Source organism: Crinia signifera, chromosome 1, assembly GCF_055691185.1.
Source record: "Crinia signifera chromosome 1, ASM5569118v1, whole genome shotgun sequence".
Taxonomy (NCBI): domain Eukaryota; kingdom Metazoa; phylum Chordata; class Amphibia; order Anura; family Myobatrachidae; genus Crinia; species Crinia signifera.
In genome coordinates this window covers 322,812,675-322,829,284 of record NC_139217.1, presented here as the reverse complement: position 1 = coordinate 322,829,284, position 16,610 = coordinate 322,812,675, and the positions used below count along the sequence as shown (strand labels likewise).

At 41.6% G+C, this 16,610-nt stretch overlaps 1 protein-coding gene and 1 pseudogene across 1 annotated transcript in view; both read left to right on the top strand.

The window, feature by feature from the left end:
• The window catches only part of AUH (AU RNA binding methylglutaconyl-CoA hydratase), a 212,960-nt gene that overhangs the window by 187,781 nt on the left and 8,569 nt on the right, over positions 1-16,610 (top strand). Inside the window, exons 7-9 of the mRNA XM_083187690.1 lie at positions 963-1,150; positions 8,792-8,842; positions 9,113-9,160. Of these exons, the coding sequence (XP_083043816.1) occupies positions 963-1,150; positions 8,792-8,842; positions 9,113-9,160 (287 nt within the window). The remainder of the gene's footprint in view (positions 1-962; positions 1,151-8,791; positions 8,843-9,112; positions 9,161-16,610) is intronic.
• LOC146045403 (U2 spliceosomal RNA) lies at positions 4,150-4,253 on the top strand (annotated as a pseudogene).

Sequence of the window (16,610 nt, the reverse complement as noted above, 5' to 3'; positions counted from 1 at the left end):
AATGCTGAAACTCAATATACCGACATGATCATAATGCTGACGCAGTTGTAATATTGACATGGACATTGTATTAGTGTACCGCGTTCCCTTGCATGGCTCTCTGCACTCGGCATGCTATTATATACTTCCCCTATGCCCACTGGGATGCTTTTTGTGAAAAAAATAAATCATGAAAATCTGTATTATGGTATTATTTGTGTCAATATTCTGCATGGTAGTTCGTCTGTGTTTTGATTGCTGGTATATTGATATTGTTGGTATTTGGATTGTCGTGTTGTTCTATACCTGTCGGTACTTTGTCCGTTGGCATTTGGTTGTGGGGATTCTGTCAATCAGCATTTTGTCCCTCGGCAAACTAACTAGATACCATTGGTTAAGTATTAACATGCTTGTGCCTTAAAGACAGGTGACCATCGAAACGCTGTTGGAATAAATGAGTAGGTTTTATTTCTATATAAGTCTGAGGAGTTCCACTTATTGATTTGTGATATCTATCTATCTATCTATCTATCTATCTATATATATATATATATATATATATATATATATATATAGATAGATAGATAGATATCATGCATATAAATATATATATACATATATATATATATATATATATATATTGTGATTCACTTGAGGCCACAGATTTGCACATTTGCAAAGTGGTTTTTAGTTTTCCTCTCAGCACTATGGAAATAATGACCATACTGGTTTTCTTGTTGACACATCAAAGTGATGTTTCTCAGCGATAAGTCTTGCACATTTCAGGGCTATTAGAGTAAAACATATGGGGCAATAGAACTGTAGTGCTGAGTATCTAAATTACATTTTTCAATGTCCATAGATATCCTGTCTGTATGAACACCATACTTAGAATATGAGTATTGTATTATGAAATGTTCTCTTAATAAAAAATATATACAATATGTATAAAAAAATAAATTCAAATATTTCTTCTGTTTAAGGAGGAACACAACGACTACCACGTGCAGTAGGAGTTGCATTGGCAAAGGAACTTATATTTTCTGCCCGTGTCCTAGATGGTAACGAAGCAAAATCCATTGGTCTGGTCAGTCATGTGGTGGACCAAAATGATGAGGGGGATGCAGCTTACAAAAGGGCTGTTGCTTTAGCACTGGAATTTATATCTCAGGTAATTTCAGGCAGAAGACAACCAAACCCCAAAAATACAAAAGTTCACACAGTACTGTATATAAAGGTAAAATGTTTTATTCCATAATTTTATGGCTTTAGCAAAGAATGGATCTTCAGATGCTACTTTCAGAAATCTTGGCTATCCCCATTTCAACTTGCAGTATGTCAATTTTGGTGGTAGATTTTTTTGTTGTCTTTTTTTTTTTTTTTTGTAGAACCAAGTTTATTGGACAAGATATCATTTTGTACCCTGTCATATCTGGCAGTATCTCTTGTGCTGGCTACAGTATTTCAGCTGACATGTTATGTACTGCTATATAAAAGAATAGAAATGTTTGTTGCCCACAATGGAGGACACATTGAGTCATTGTAGCATTTGTTAGTTGATCTGTAATATAATCGCCACTTGGTGACATCATTTCCAACTGATATTTTTTTCTTTTAATAAATGGCGTCATCTGAAGTACCTATTTTCGGTACTTATGTACTAACTGGGCTGCCGATTTTGAAATCGGGTCCATCGCATCGCATCGCATCCGACCATATCGCATGCGATGCGATGCGATGGACCCGATTTTTCCATAGGATTCAATGTTAAAATGGACTGAGTTCATTTTAACATGGAATTCTATGGGAAAAGGGGTCCTTTTCATACCCCTACTATCCAAGTGGGCATGGAGTTGGATATAAACCTGTGGCGAGCGTAGCGAGCCACCGAGCCCGAAGCGTGGTGAGCGTAGCGAGCCCCGCGAGGGGACACAGAATTCCGTCCCCTCGCGGGGCTCGCTACGCTCGCCACGCTTCGGGCTCGGTGGCTCGCTACGCTCGCCACAGGTTTATATCCAGCTCCATGCCCACTTGGATAGTAGGGGTATGAAAAGGACCCCTTTTTCCCATTGAATTCCATGTTAAAATGGACTCAGTCCATTTTAACATCGAATCCTATGGAAAAATTGGGTCATCGCATCGCATCTGATTGTATGCCTTAAGTTAAGGCATACAAACAAAAAATCGGCAGCCCAGATACTACATAAGTACCCTATTTTCAAATTAGGGTACTTATGTATTATCTGGGCTCCCATGTTAAATGCACCCCATTTTTCATACCCCTACTATCCAACTACGCATGGAGTTGATTTTATATAGTGTGGCGAGCGCAGCGAGCCACCGTGCCCGAAGCGTGGCGAGGGGACGCGGTCTCATAAGAAAAACGGGAGCCCAGATATTACATAAGTACCCAAATTAGCCTTAGAACTCAGTCCATAGTCATATTAACAGCTTTGTATTTGCACATTAAATATGCTGAGGAATGTCTTTATCACGCAGCCAAATGTCTCCATGTTAGGATGCAGAATAGACATCTTGTTACATTTATATCCTTTTTTTACCCTTTGAGTGCCAAGTGAATTTGTCAAAATTGGTGTGAAAATTGGCAAGCAAACATTTTTATTCATCATAATGACCTGTAATGTTTACCTTTTATAGGATATACAACAATTCTTATTTGAATTCATATCACGAATGTGAGAGGCGCTGCCATTTTTAACTAATATTTTGCACATCTCTCACAGAGATGTTGGCATTTTTAGCGGATATTTTTGTGCATTTCTAAGAAATGTTGTCACTCAAAGGGTTAATTTTAATTCTTTCTAGTGATCGTTAACAACTGACAGTTTATCTTTGTAAATGTTCTGCAAGGACTCTGCTTGCATTATACTTTTTGTAACAGTGTAGTAATAAATGCATTCAATTCTAAGCTTTAGATTTTTCTCATAGATAGTAATTTTTTTAAAAGGCCACACATATACATAGATATTTACATTATTATTATTATTATTATTATTATTATTATTATTATTGTTTATATAGTGCCATTTATTTTATATTCCATTTTGTAAAAATATGTAATAAATCACATCAGGAGCTTCCAAATGTCTCTTACACATACACACACTAGGGTCTATTTTACCGGAGGCCAAGTAACTTGCCAGTATGATTTTAGACAATGGTGGAGGCAACCCATGAAATACATTTCACACTAATCAGAATTGGATACATGACCGCAGAATTTGAGTGCTCCCCACACTAACAAAGAAATAAACTTTCTAGGAGATATACTGTATTTTACATACTGTGGGCCTGATAAGAATAAAGGATCTGCTCAATTAGTCATTATAAGGAAGTATATAAAGAAGTATATAAAGAGGCACTGTTGGTTAGGACATAAAATAGGGCATGAAGGATCCCTGGCATGTCAACCGGGGGTAATGGCATATAAGATGGCTGTCGAGTTTAAATGGGCTTGTGGAGAAATGGCTCTGGCATATAAAGGATTACGAGAAGGCTCTGATGGCATATATAGGGAAATAGGTGGCTCTATAAGGGCGTGTGAAGGCCTAATAAAGTTTAATTTATAGATTATTGGGGGTGGGGGGGGGGGTAACTCTTTGAATCTGTTGCTGTACAACCTTTTTTCTATCTTTATTACAGTGATAAGAAATTAGTAGCCTGAAATCTGACAAAATAAAATTGTAACCCTAATGCGATTGTGGTCAGAAACTCCTCTTCATAAACTGTGTCTGGGAGTCTGGCAGATAAAAAGTTGATAACGCTTAGAACCACTGACGCAGATTCTGTAGTACTTTTAAAATGTTCTACACCAGACAGCATTAGCAGCTCTAGGAATTAGAGGTATTATATTACCCATGTAATTGAACTATGCATAAATGTGTCACCTAAGCCCTGAGGGCGATAAACCAGCTCAAAAGCTCAGTGATTACTTCATTGTTAAGAAATCACGTCTGTATTGTGTACCTAAAAAAGTAAATAGTTTACCTTTAAGTAACCTGCGTGGGCTTCAGTCTTTCTGGGAAGTTCATTGAGAAACACCATCACAAGTAACGTGTAACTTTTCCAGCATATTCTGAGCTTTGGGAACAAAGCCAGTGCAACAGTAAATAAACTATTGGCTTTTGTAAGATGCCCATGAATGTATTTAGAGTTTCTCGGCCTTTTGGCTAAGATCAAGTGTAGTATCTGTTCTTATCAGTTGGGTCTGGACCGCCCCCCCTGGCAGAGAATAGAGAAAAGCTGGACCAAATCACCTTGCTACTGAGCTGAGGCGTAGTGAACCTCATGTTCTGGGTGGGTGTAAGGTCTGGCTGAGTATCTTCATCCTGCCATAGGGGGGGGTACACACTCTCCTACTGGTAGGGAGGGGAGAAGCATCAGGCCTAGTAGATGGGGCTCTTGTTCAGGGGTCTATAGCCTCCGAGGGAGAGTCAATCGAAAAGCCCGGTCTAGTATCCACTCCCAGGAAGACGGGAAAAGCTGGGATCGAGTAGATTGCTCTCTGGTTCGGGGGTTCCAAGTTCCCTCGGCCAGAGAGACAGCGAAAAGCCCAGCCCAGTACTCAATCCCTGGGAGAGACGCTGACTGGCTGGCTGCCTGGAGTCCGAGGCTGCACTGTGCCCCCGGGGAAACTCGGGGTGCTGAACCTGCACGGGTGATCCCCAAATCACCTGGCACAAGTAAGCACTTGCACTGCGCACTTCCCCTCTAGGATAGGCTGCACGTCCTTACCTCGTCCTTTTGGATGGGGTAGGACAATTTTTCACACCCCCCACCCCGGCCTTCTGGCTGGGGTCCTCTTTATTATTTATTTCTCTTCCTCTCCACATTCGTGCACTTTTTCACGTTTTCTGTTTTCTGTAGTGTGTCACGTTTTTTTGGGTTGTGTGGTCGACCCTTACGGGCCTTCCATTTCCCCAACGTGCCAAAGCTCTCGCCTTTTGGGGAGAGCTGCGGTCCCCCCGAGGACGACCCGAGCCGCAAGGCGGAGGGAAGTCCACTGAGGGTCTCTCCAAACCTTCGGGTGCGGAGGACCCACCGTCCTAACCCTTCCGGGGGTTGAGGAATGAGGGTCTCTCTAAGCTTCGGCGAAGAGGACCCACCGTTCCCTATTTTCCCCTCTTTGGCCTTATGGTTGAGAGGGGTTAGGGGAAAAACGGGGCCCGTCTCCTTCGGGAGATAAGCCCACTTCGAACGCACGGCCCCCTTTGCACGTGTTTAGGCACAGCACTGGTGGTAGGGAGCACACCTCGGGCTCCTGAGTTTTTTCAAACTCATGAATGTATTTAGAGTTTCTGCCACATTAAACACCTGTCTGATATATGAAAGCCACCTGTAGAACAGTTTATGGTCCTTGAGAACCGAGTTTGGGAACCACTGCTATAGAAGAAGATAAATATGGTCAATTCTAGCTGGTTATTAACTTCTAAACACCAAGAAGTCAAGTTTTTACATACAATTCTACTCAATGGGGGGCTCTGAATTTTGGTGATATTATTTCTCTAAGTAGAGCTCATCTTGGTAGCTGCTAATCTGCAATGTCTAATATAACCTTTAAATCTAAATAAGTATAAAGCTGCTGTGAGATAATACATTGCATGTTTTGTGAAACATACACCCAATAACAGGATCCTAAAGAAGATCTAACATCATCTAGTAAGGTAGAGAAATGTCTCTGGACTCTAATACAAGTGTCACTCAGACCCTTCCAGAGATGCCCGCAGGTAGGTGACCATGGAAACATATTTTGGAGGTCTGCGGATATTATTGAAAGAACCACTAGTTGTTTGCATAACCCAGCCCAAAGTATGATAAACGTATTGTTCTAAACTTATTTTTGTTATGTAGAAATGAACATTATTATTTTTGAACACTAAAAGATGGTAACAAGAGAATACTGTCAGGAGGCCCATAATTATTTTGTGTGGCACTGACCGCTGCTACCTTCCCCACCACTAATAAAGTACTGTACCCATTATTGGCCTTCCTTTTTTTAATGTAAGCTTTATTTTAAACCAAATAAGACATAAACTGTACTTAGGGGGATGGAAAATGGAAAAACATGGGTATTAGGGGGAGACTGTGCTGATTAATTTGATAGGCAACACTTCTATAACTGTGTACGTCTGATTCTTTGAACCTGCATATGAAGTGCATCCTAATTGCATTCTGCTGTGAATAAGACTATTTCTTTGGCATGAAAAAATGACAGGGTTCCATGGGATCTGGTGGCTCACTCACACCAGGCATCTCACACTGTGTGGCGTAGGAGGACACATCTGTAATTCAAATAATTTATATTTTCCTCTCTACCTATGGTGTTAATGTTTTAACATTACTGTTTGACTTCTTGCTGAAGTCAGAACCGTTCCAAATCTTTCTCCCCCTTACTTGGGGCATACCTTTTCCATGCAACACCATTGTAATCTGATCCATTTTTATATTGAGGATCATTTGAATTAGATCACAAGGAATCAAAGGTGAAACCAGGAATCACCAAATAGCTACAAAGAATATACACCGTACCACCTTGGTGGGGCGGGGTATACAGGCGCTTTGAGGTGGGTTATTTTGCAAGCTGCTCACACCATGGGGAGGTCAGCCCCCAAGTAAAGGGAAAATACAGAAAACAGACAGGTGGTGGAGCGCTAACACAAAAATGGAATTTGACCAATTGGGTATAACAATTATTTTATTCACTAAAAGGTATATTTAAAATAGTATACGGTAGTTTAAAAAGCAATTGCAATTTTCATAACATGATATATTAATAAAGTGCACAGCCTATTGGGGAACATATGATAGCATGTTTGCAGTTGGAAAATATCTCACGTGAGATATTTTCCAACTGCAAACATGCTATCATATGTTCCCCAATAGGCTGTGCACTTTATTAATATATCATGTTATGAAAATTGCAATTGCTTTTTAAACTACCGTATACTATTTTAAATATACCTTTTAGTGAATAAAATAATTGTTATACCCAATTGGTCAAATTCCATTTTTGTGTTAGCGCTCCACCACCTGTCTGTTTTCAGGAATCACCAAATGGTAGTACCAAAGGATAAGGTAGAATTAGGTCACTAGGAACATCATAAGTCAAACACAGGAAGCCAATATGACAAGAGTCAGGTACGCTGGATCTAGATGTGAGCCTATTTTTTGGCACTGAAGCACACCCAGGGACAACCTTTTATAGGTGGAGTTAAAATGTGGCATCACCAAAAATTCCACCTCGGAATTTTGCTCTAGCACTTTAAATCTCACACAGAGTAGCACGGTTGTCCCTATGGGAGGTGTTAATTGAAGCTACCAGAAGAAGGAACTAGAAGAGGGGACACTGGCAGCAGGCAGAGGAGACTCCCCACTCGCTTCCCAGTGCTGCCGGACTCGGTAAGTGGGAGCCAGAGTCGCCTGCACTGTGTTATAAATATTCTAAAAATCTAGACTAATAGGGTGCCTGGGTGGCCTAGTTTGGGAACCTCTGCTGTAAAAGCCACATCATTTTTCATTCCACTAGCATGTCCTGTCCTCCTTACCCTAATGGAGACAACATCTACAGTATAATAAACTTTGAACCTTGATTTTTACAAGGAAGGCATCCATTGTATTCTTATTCCTTTGTTTAAATGTATCTCCATGCTATGGATTAGTTTCGTTTAATGAAGATCTTTTAAAAAAACTCAATCAAGAGGGTTTGTTACTTTTATGTGAACATCTCATTATACACTGTTGTTGGCTATATGTTGTACTTTGTCAAATGTTTGAATACATACATTACATACAGTATACAGATGTGTCCACATGCATCTTGCCTCATTGTGCTATGTACCGTAGCAGGAGATGCCTGGTGTGAGTGAGCTAAAAGGTCCTGTATAACTCCACTAGTGTCATGTGTCTTTTATTGTCAAAAATGCATCTTATTTGCATAGCTATGTGAACAGGAGACACAAGCAGATTCTGTTGATTAAAATGATACTCAGTATGCCTGTCTATGGCCACAGCTGTATCTGTATACAGAATGGAGTGTTAGTGTTTTTTTTTTTTTTTAACTGTGTAACGTAGCCTTTCGTATGCTGAAACAGGTACAGTCGCACACAGAATATGGGCATGTGCATATCATTTTAATCAGCAGAAGTTGATTGTATGTCCTTTTGACACGAAAAGACACTCTGTGCATGACTAGAAGGGTTGTTTATTATGCAAGTAGGCTAAATTTATGAGGTCACATCTGTATGCCGATTGGCCAAGGTTACTCAAATTACTTAATACACCACAATACTGTACTTATACATTGGCAAATAATGAAATATACACAAAACAGATTAGTCCCATCTCTTGCCTCTGTTTTTATCCACCTTTTACATGTGTTTTTTTTAAGCAAAATGTCAAGGATGCTTACATTATTTACCATGCAAATCAGTGTTCAGGGTTTTTTGTCTGAATGACAACTGAGCCTCCTGACCATGACTGCAACTCTTTTATGCATTGAATTGCTGTTATATGACTGGCTAAATAAATGTATTAATGAGCAGGAGTACAGTTATATCTAATGAAATATATGTATATTCATATTATGCTGTACATTCATTTGACTTTACAGGTTTTGATTAGTGAAGATGGGTACATAATATATCATCATTAAATCTGTATAGTATTATTTCCAGAGTACCGCTGTTATTATTTGTGATTGTGTGCACACACTAACATATAAACTTGATATTTGTGTTTCTGAAGTACTAGCTGTTTTCTGATTATTAATATATTTATTTTGCTTAATTTTTAGGGACCAATTGCAATGAGAATGGCTAAATTAGCAATTAACCAAGGCATTGAAGTAAGTTTTTAATCCTAATGACTAGTTATGGCGTACTGTATGACCTAGAGTGGGATGTACTTGAAGGGAAAAATCGATAAAACTCACTATTGCTGGTGCAGCCCTATAGAAGCTTCTGGGCTTATTTCCCACATTGTGCTGTTAGAGGGATCCAAGCCGATCCCTCCCAGCGCCCACTACTGCATAACTCTGCATAAGTCTGAGTAGTTGAATTGAATTTTTAAAATACAAATGCTACTGTCATTCAGAAATGTTCTTTTTTAATTGTAGGTGGATTTGGCAACAGGCTTAGCAATAGAAGAAGCATGCTATGCTCAGGTATGTGCACCTGTTTATTATTTTTATTATTTATTTACAAGACTCCACAACAGGTCCGCTGTGCCGTACAACGTATATAGACTGGAACATTCTAAACAAAAATTTTAAAAAGTGACTTGTAGTACAAAACATAACATTGACGATCAATTACATGTTTTTATAAAAAAAATTGCTGCATCAATGCCCAATTCAGCAGCGGGACAGAAGATAAAGGTTTTGGTGTCATGGCTTTTTTGGGAGGAGATGTCATACAAGTGAAGGCAGGAAAAGCACATGAGGACAGAGGGCCCTGCTCGTGACAGCTTACATTTTTTACCATAGTACATAATCAGCTAACACCTGCAATATTACAGGTTTTATTGAAGCCCAATAGATACTGTCTGTTTGGCAAACAAAACAAATTGGTAAAGCTAAAGCTCGGTACACGATTTGTATTTCCGGACACTTTTTGAGACATACAGGGCTCAGCATATGAGTGTATGCTATTTTTGCTTTTTTGATTATATTTATTATAAGTTACACACCGTTTCCAGTCTCAGCATCAGCCCTATTCTGTGTAGTTGAGGCCCTTATAATTATTGCAAATGATCATATGTTTAATTTCTTTGTTCTGATACCACATTAATATTTACTTGGACTAACATGTACTGTATTCCACATGCATTCACCATTTTAATAACTACTTTTCCAGTCCATTACCATTAGCAACATGCACTGGGAAATGCAGGGTGTTGAGTCTTGCGGAGGCCCCTCATGTTGGGTATGAACTACAGCCCAGGAAACTCAGGGGGATATTTAACCCCTTCCCGACAATTGACGTACATTTACGTCATGTTCGGGAAGTACTTCCCGACACATGGCGTAAATGTACGTCATGGCTTGTAACTGTCACCGCGTCTATAGACGCGGTGACAGTTTCAACATGTCTGCTGTCCCTGACAGCAGACATGTCCGTGCATGCCCAGGGGGGGCTGCGATGCCGCCCCCCCGTCGGCGATCGCTGTGATTGGCTGTTCAGTGTGAACAGCCATTCACAGCGTTTTCCTGTGTCACCGGCGAATAACGTTCGCCGGTGACACGGGATCGGAGGTGATTGGTGCTGTAAAGTACAGCACCAATCATCACGGGGTGTAAGGGTGACACTGGTGTCACCCCACCTCACCCCGCCCGCCCCCAAAGGCCGTGATTGGTTCGTCGGGCCGACGGACCAATCACAGCCAAGGAGGGGGATTTAAACTAACGGTGACTGCACTGCAGACGCCATTCCGGTCTGGAATTGCGTGCAGTGCGGTCACCGTGCCTAGCTGCCGCAGTATACTGACCTGAACCTTGCCAAATACTTACCTGATCCTTGCAAATACCTTGCCTGATCACTGCTTCATCACTTGTAGTGCGCTGGATGCTTCCTGGATCCTGTTACTTGTGACTTTCTGTGTTGTGAACTTGTGCTGCTGCAGTGTAATAGCGTTAGATAGAGAGAGATAGAGAGAGAGAGAGATAGAGAGATAGAGAGAGATAGTGTCAGAGAGTGCTATATTTTGTGCTGCTGCAGTGTGATATAGTTATAGATAGAGAGATAGAGAGAGATAGAGAGAGAGAGATAGAGAGGCCTAGTGACAGAGAGTGCTATATTTTGTGCTGCTGCAGTGTGATAGTTATAGATAGAGAGATAGAGAGAGAGAGATAGAGATAGTGACAGATTGTGCTATATATTTTTTATATAACTGACTGCTGCCCCCCCTTTTGTGCTGATCAGTATAAATTAACTGATCAGCAACTTTTTGGGGGCGCAGTTTTTTTTTATATATATATATACCTGTCACTGCTGCTGCTGCAGTGTCATAGAGTGATAGATAGTGAGAGATAGAGAGATAGAGAGAGATAGTGACAGAGAGTGATAGAGAGTGCTAAATTTTGTGTCTGCTGCCCCGCCTTTTGTGCTGATCACTATATCTGAGGTGATCAGCAACTTTTTGGGGGTGCAGAGGTTTTTTTTTTTTTATATATACCTGTCAGTTGCTGCCAGTTGCACTGTCAGTTGCACCAAAGGTTGTGCACCTGCTGCCCCTCACTGGTAATCAGTGTCGCATCACTGATCACCTTTTTTTTTTTTGTGGGTGCTGTGGGGTCTTTTTTTAATTTTTTTTTTACACACACTGTGATTTTGTGGGTGTCCTGTGGCCACTGTGCGCTGATCAGTGACGTACATCACTGATCAGCTTTTTCGGCACAGGGTTGATCTATTTTTTTTTTTTTTTGATCAAATTCCTGTTGCCTTTGAGCGCTGTTCAGTGACGGACGTTACTGACCAACATCTGTGCTCAATTTTTGGCGCAGGACCTTTTTTTTTTTTTTTTTAACCCCTTCAATTTTTTTTTTAACCCCTTCAAAAAAATTTTTTTTTAACCCCTTCAATTTTTTTTTTGTATAAAGTATTTTTTTTTTCTGCACTACATACACACTACACACTACATACCCCCCGGGTTGAAATAAAGTTTGTACCCCCCCCCCCCCCTACACTATACACGTGTTGAAACATTTCACTACCAGTAACACAAAAATAAAAATGGCATCCCAAATGTCATCCCAGTCATCCAGAAGAATGTATTCAGCGGAGGAGGCATATGCCATGCTTGCCTCTGACTCTGACACAGCCAGTGAGGCAAGCGGGGAATTTGAAGGATTCGTCTTAAGCACCTCTTCCTCCTCTGGTGATGAGGGACCCCCTCAAAGACGCCCCCGTAGAGCAGCTGAGACCCCCCCCCCAATAATTGATCTCGTATGGACCCCACCACCAGACAATTTTGAGCCCCAGGTTCCTGAGTTTTTGGCCATGCCAGGAATCCAATTTGATTCCACAGGTCTCAGAGAAATTGACTTTTTCAAATTATTTTTCTCTGATGATTTTATAAATTTAATGGTGGACCAAACTAATTTATATGCCCAGCAGTTTATTGCTCAAAACCCCACGTCATCATTTGCTAGGTGGACCCCTGTAGATGCAGTAGAGATGATGACGTTTTGGGGTCTGGTGTTTCATATGGGCATAGTAAAAAAGCCAGAAATTAGGCAATATTGGAGTACAGATGTTCTGTACAGCACCCCATTTTACTGTATGGCCATGCCCCGGGCTCGATTTGAGACGATCCTTAAATTTTTGCATTACAACGATAATGCACAGTGCCCACCCAGAGATGATCCCACCTTTGACCGGCTATTCAAAGTCAGGCCGGTCATTGATCATTTCAGTGCCAAATTTGAAGACATGTACATCCCAGATAAATTCATTTGCATAGACGAGTCCCTTATACATTTTAAAGGAAGGGTTAAATTCCGCCAGTACCTTCCCAGTAAGAGGGCAAGGTATGGCATAAAAATGTATAAGCTGTGTGAAAGCACCTCAGGGTACACTCACAGGTTTAGGGTATATGAAGGGAAGGATTCAAGAATTGAACCGCCAGAATGCCCCCCCTCCCTCGTAGGTGTTAGTGGAAAAATTGTCTGGGATTTAGTGCACCCCTTCCTGGATAAAGGTTATCACCTCTATGTGGATAACTTTTACACTAGCATCCCCCTGTTTAAGGCCCTTGGTTCAAGAGGTACAGCAGCTTGCGGTACTGTGCGCAAGAACCAAAGAGGCCTCCCAAAAACGCACATTGCCCAAGTAATGAGAAGGGGTGAAAGCAGGGGAATATGCACCGAAAATATGTTGTTGGTCAAATATAAGGACAAGAGGGATGTCCTTATACTGACAACAATTCACGGAGACAGTACCACCTCCGTCCCTGTACGAGGTACCAGTACCCACACCTCAAAACCTAATTGTATCCTGGATTACAATAGGTACATGGGCGGAGTGGATCTTTCAGATCAGGTACTGAAGCCGTACAGTGCCCTGCGGAAAACAAAAATCTGGTACAAGAAGCTGGCCATGTATATCATCCAGATGGCACTGTATAACGCTTACGTGCTATTCCGTTCTACCGGCCAGAGGGGGACATTTATGCACTTTCAAGAGGAAGTCATAAAGGGCCTAATATTTGGGAACCAGCAGGCAGAGGGCCCCAGTACTTCTAGTACTGGCCCCCGTATTGTACCAGGGCAGCATTTTCCTGATGAAATCCCCTCCACTGGAAAAAAGGGCAGGACACAAAAAAGGTGCAAAGTTTGCTATAAAAAGGGAATAAGAAAGCAAACTATTTTCCAGTGTGACACTTGCCCCGACAAACCCGGCCTATGTATAAAGGAGTGTTTTAAAATATACCACACATCTATGGATTATTAGGTTCATCATTTCACCGTGCTTCGGGGGTCTTGCTAATGCCACATAGCACCCACCATTCATTCCACCAGAATCTGAGCCGCAAAATCCAAAAATCACTCCTTCCCTTCTGAGTCCTGCCATGCACCCAACTGGTATTTTTTGGTCACATGTGAGGCATTGCCGTACTCGGGAGAAATTGGGGCACAGATTTTGGGGTGCTTTGTCTCCTTCATTCCTTGTGAAAATGAAAAATTTTGAGCCAGAACTGCATTTTTGAGTAAAAAATGTAATTTTGCATTTGCACAGCCCAGTTGTATCAAAATTGGTGAAACCCCTGGGGGTTTGAAATGTACACTATACCCCTAGATGAATTCCCTGAGGGGTGTACTTTGCAAAATGGGGTCACTTGTGGGGGGGTTCCACTGTATTGGTGCTTTGGGGGTCTTGCTAATGCGACATAGCACCCACCATCATTCCACCAGAATTTGTGCTGCAAAATCCAAATATCACTCCTTCCCTTCTGAGTCCTGCCACTTTTTGGTCACACATGAGGCATTGCCGTACTCGGGAGAAATTGGGGCACAGATTTTGGGGTGCTTTGTCTCCTTCATTCCTTCTGATAATGAAAAATTTGGAGCCAGAACTGCATTTTTGTGTAAAAAAATGTAATTTTTCATTTTCACTGCCCACTTGTATCAAAATTGGTGAAACCCCTGGGGGTTTGAAATGTACACTATACCCCTAGATGAATTCCCTGAGGGGTGTACTTTGCAAAATGGGGTGACTTGTGGGGGGGTTCCACTGTATTGGTGCAACATAGCACCCACCATTCATTCCACCAAAATCTGTGCTGCAAAATCCAAAAATCACTCCTTCCCTTCTAAATCCTGCCATGCACCCAACTGGTATTTTTTGGTCACATGTGAGGCATTGCCGTACTCGGGAGAAATTGGGGCACAGATTTTGGGGTGCTTTTTATCCTTCATACCTTCTGAAAATGAAAAATTTTGAGCCAGAACTGCATTTTTGTGTAAAAAAATGTAATTTTTCAGTTTCACTGCCCACTTGTATCAAAATTGGTGAAACCCCTGGGGGTTTGAAATGTACACTATACCCCTAGATGAATTCCCTGAGGGGTGTAGTTTGCAAAATGGGGTCACTTGTGGGGGGGTTCCACTGTATTGGTGCTTGGGGGGTCTTGCTAATGCGACATAGCACCCACCAAAATTCCACCAGAATCTGAGCTGCAAAATCCAAAAATCACTCCTTCCCTTCTGAGTCCTGCCATGCACCCAAATGGTATTTTTTGGTCACATGTGAGGCATTGCCGTACTCGGGAGAAATTGGGGCACAGATTTTGGGGTGCTTTGTCTCCTTCATACCTTCTGAAAATTAAAAATTTTGAGCCAGAACTGCATTTTTGTGTAAAAAAATGTAATTTTTCATTTTCACTGCCCAGTTGTATCAAAATTGGTGAAACCCCTGGGGGTTAGAAATGTACACTATACCCCTAGATGAATTCCCTGAGGGGTGTAGTTTGCAAAATGGGGTCACTTGTGGGGGGGTTCCACTGTATTGGTGCTTGGGGGGTCTTGCTAATGCGACATAGCACCCACCAAAATTCCACCAGAATCTGAGCTGCAAAATCCAAAAATCACTCCTTCCCTTCTGAGTCCTGCCATGCACCCAAATGGTATTTTTTGGTCACATGTGAGGCATTGCCGTACTCGGGAGAAATTGGGGCACAGATTTTGGGGTGCTTTGTCTCCTTCATTCCTTGTGAAAATGAAAAATTTTGAGCCAGAACTGCATTTTTGTGTAAAAAATGTAATTTTGCATTTGCACAGCCCAGTTGTATCAAAATTGGTGAAACCCCTGGGGGTTTGAAATGTACACTATACCCCTAGATGAATTCCCTGAGGGGTGTAGTTTGCAAAACGGGGTCACTTGTGGAGGGGTTCCACTGTATTGGTGCTTGGGGGGTCTTGCTAATGCGACATAGCACCCACCAAAATTCCACCAGAATCTAAGCTGCAAAATCCAAAAATCACTCCTTCCCTTCTGAGTCCTGCCATGCACCCAAATGGTATTTTTTGGTCACATGTGAGGCATTGCCGTACTCGGGAGAAATTGGGGCACAGATTTTGGGGTGCTTTGTCTCCTTCATTCCTTGTGAAAATGAAAAATTTTGAGCCAGAACTGCATTTTTGTGTAAAAAATGTAATTTTGCATTTGCACAGCCCAGTTGTATCAAAATTGGTGAAACCCCTGGGGGTTTGAAATGTACACTATACCCCTAGATGAATTCCCTGAGGGGTGTAGTTTGCAAAATGGGGTCACTTGTGGGGGGGTTCCACTGTATTGGTGCTTGGGGGGTCTTGCTAATGCGACATAGCACCCACCAAAATTCCACCAGAATCTGAGCTGCAAAATCCAAAAATCACTCCTTCCCTTCTGAGTCCTGCCATGCACCCAAATGGTATTTTTTGGTCACATGTGAGGCATTGCCGTACTCGGGAGAAATTGGGGCACAGATTTTGGGGTGCTTTGTCTCCTTCATACCTTCTGAAAATTAAAAATTTTGAGCCAGAACTGCATTTTTGTGTAAAAAAATGTAATTTTTCATTTTCACTGCCCAGTTGTATCAAAATTGGTGAAACCCCTGGGGGTTAGAAATGTACACTATACCCCTAGATGAATTCCCTGAGGGGTGTAGTTTGCAAAATGGGGTCACTTGTGGGGGGGTTCCACTGTATTGGTGCTTGGGGGGTCTTGCTAATGCGACATAGCACCCACCAAAATTCCACCAGAATCTGAGCTGCAAAATCCAAAAATCACTCCTTCCCTTCTGAGTCCTGCCATGCACCCAAATGGTATTTTTTGGTCACATGTGAGGCATTGCCGTACTCGGGAGAAATTGGGGCACAGATTTTGGGGTGCTTTGTCTCCTTCATTCCTTGTGAAAATGAAAAATTTTGAGCCAGAACTGCATTTTTGTGTAAAAAATGTAATTTTGCATTTGCACAGCCCAGTTGTATCAAAATTGGTGAAACCCCTGGGGGTTTGAAATGTACACTATACCCCTAGATGAATTCCCTGAGGGGTGTAGTTTGCAAAATGGGGTCACTTGTGGAGGGGTTCCACTGTATTGGTGCTTGGGGGGTCTTGCTAATGCGACATAGCACC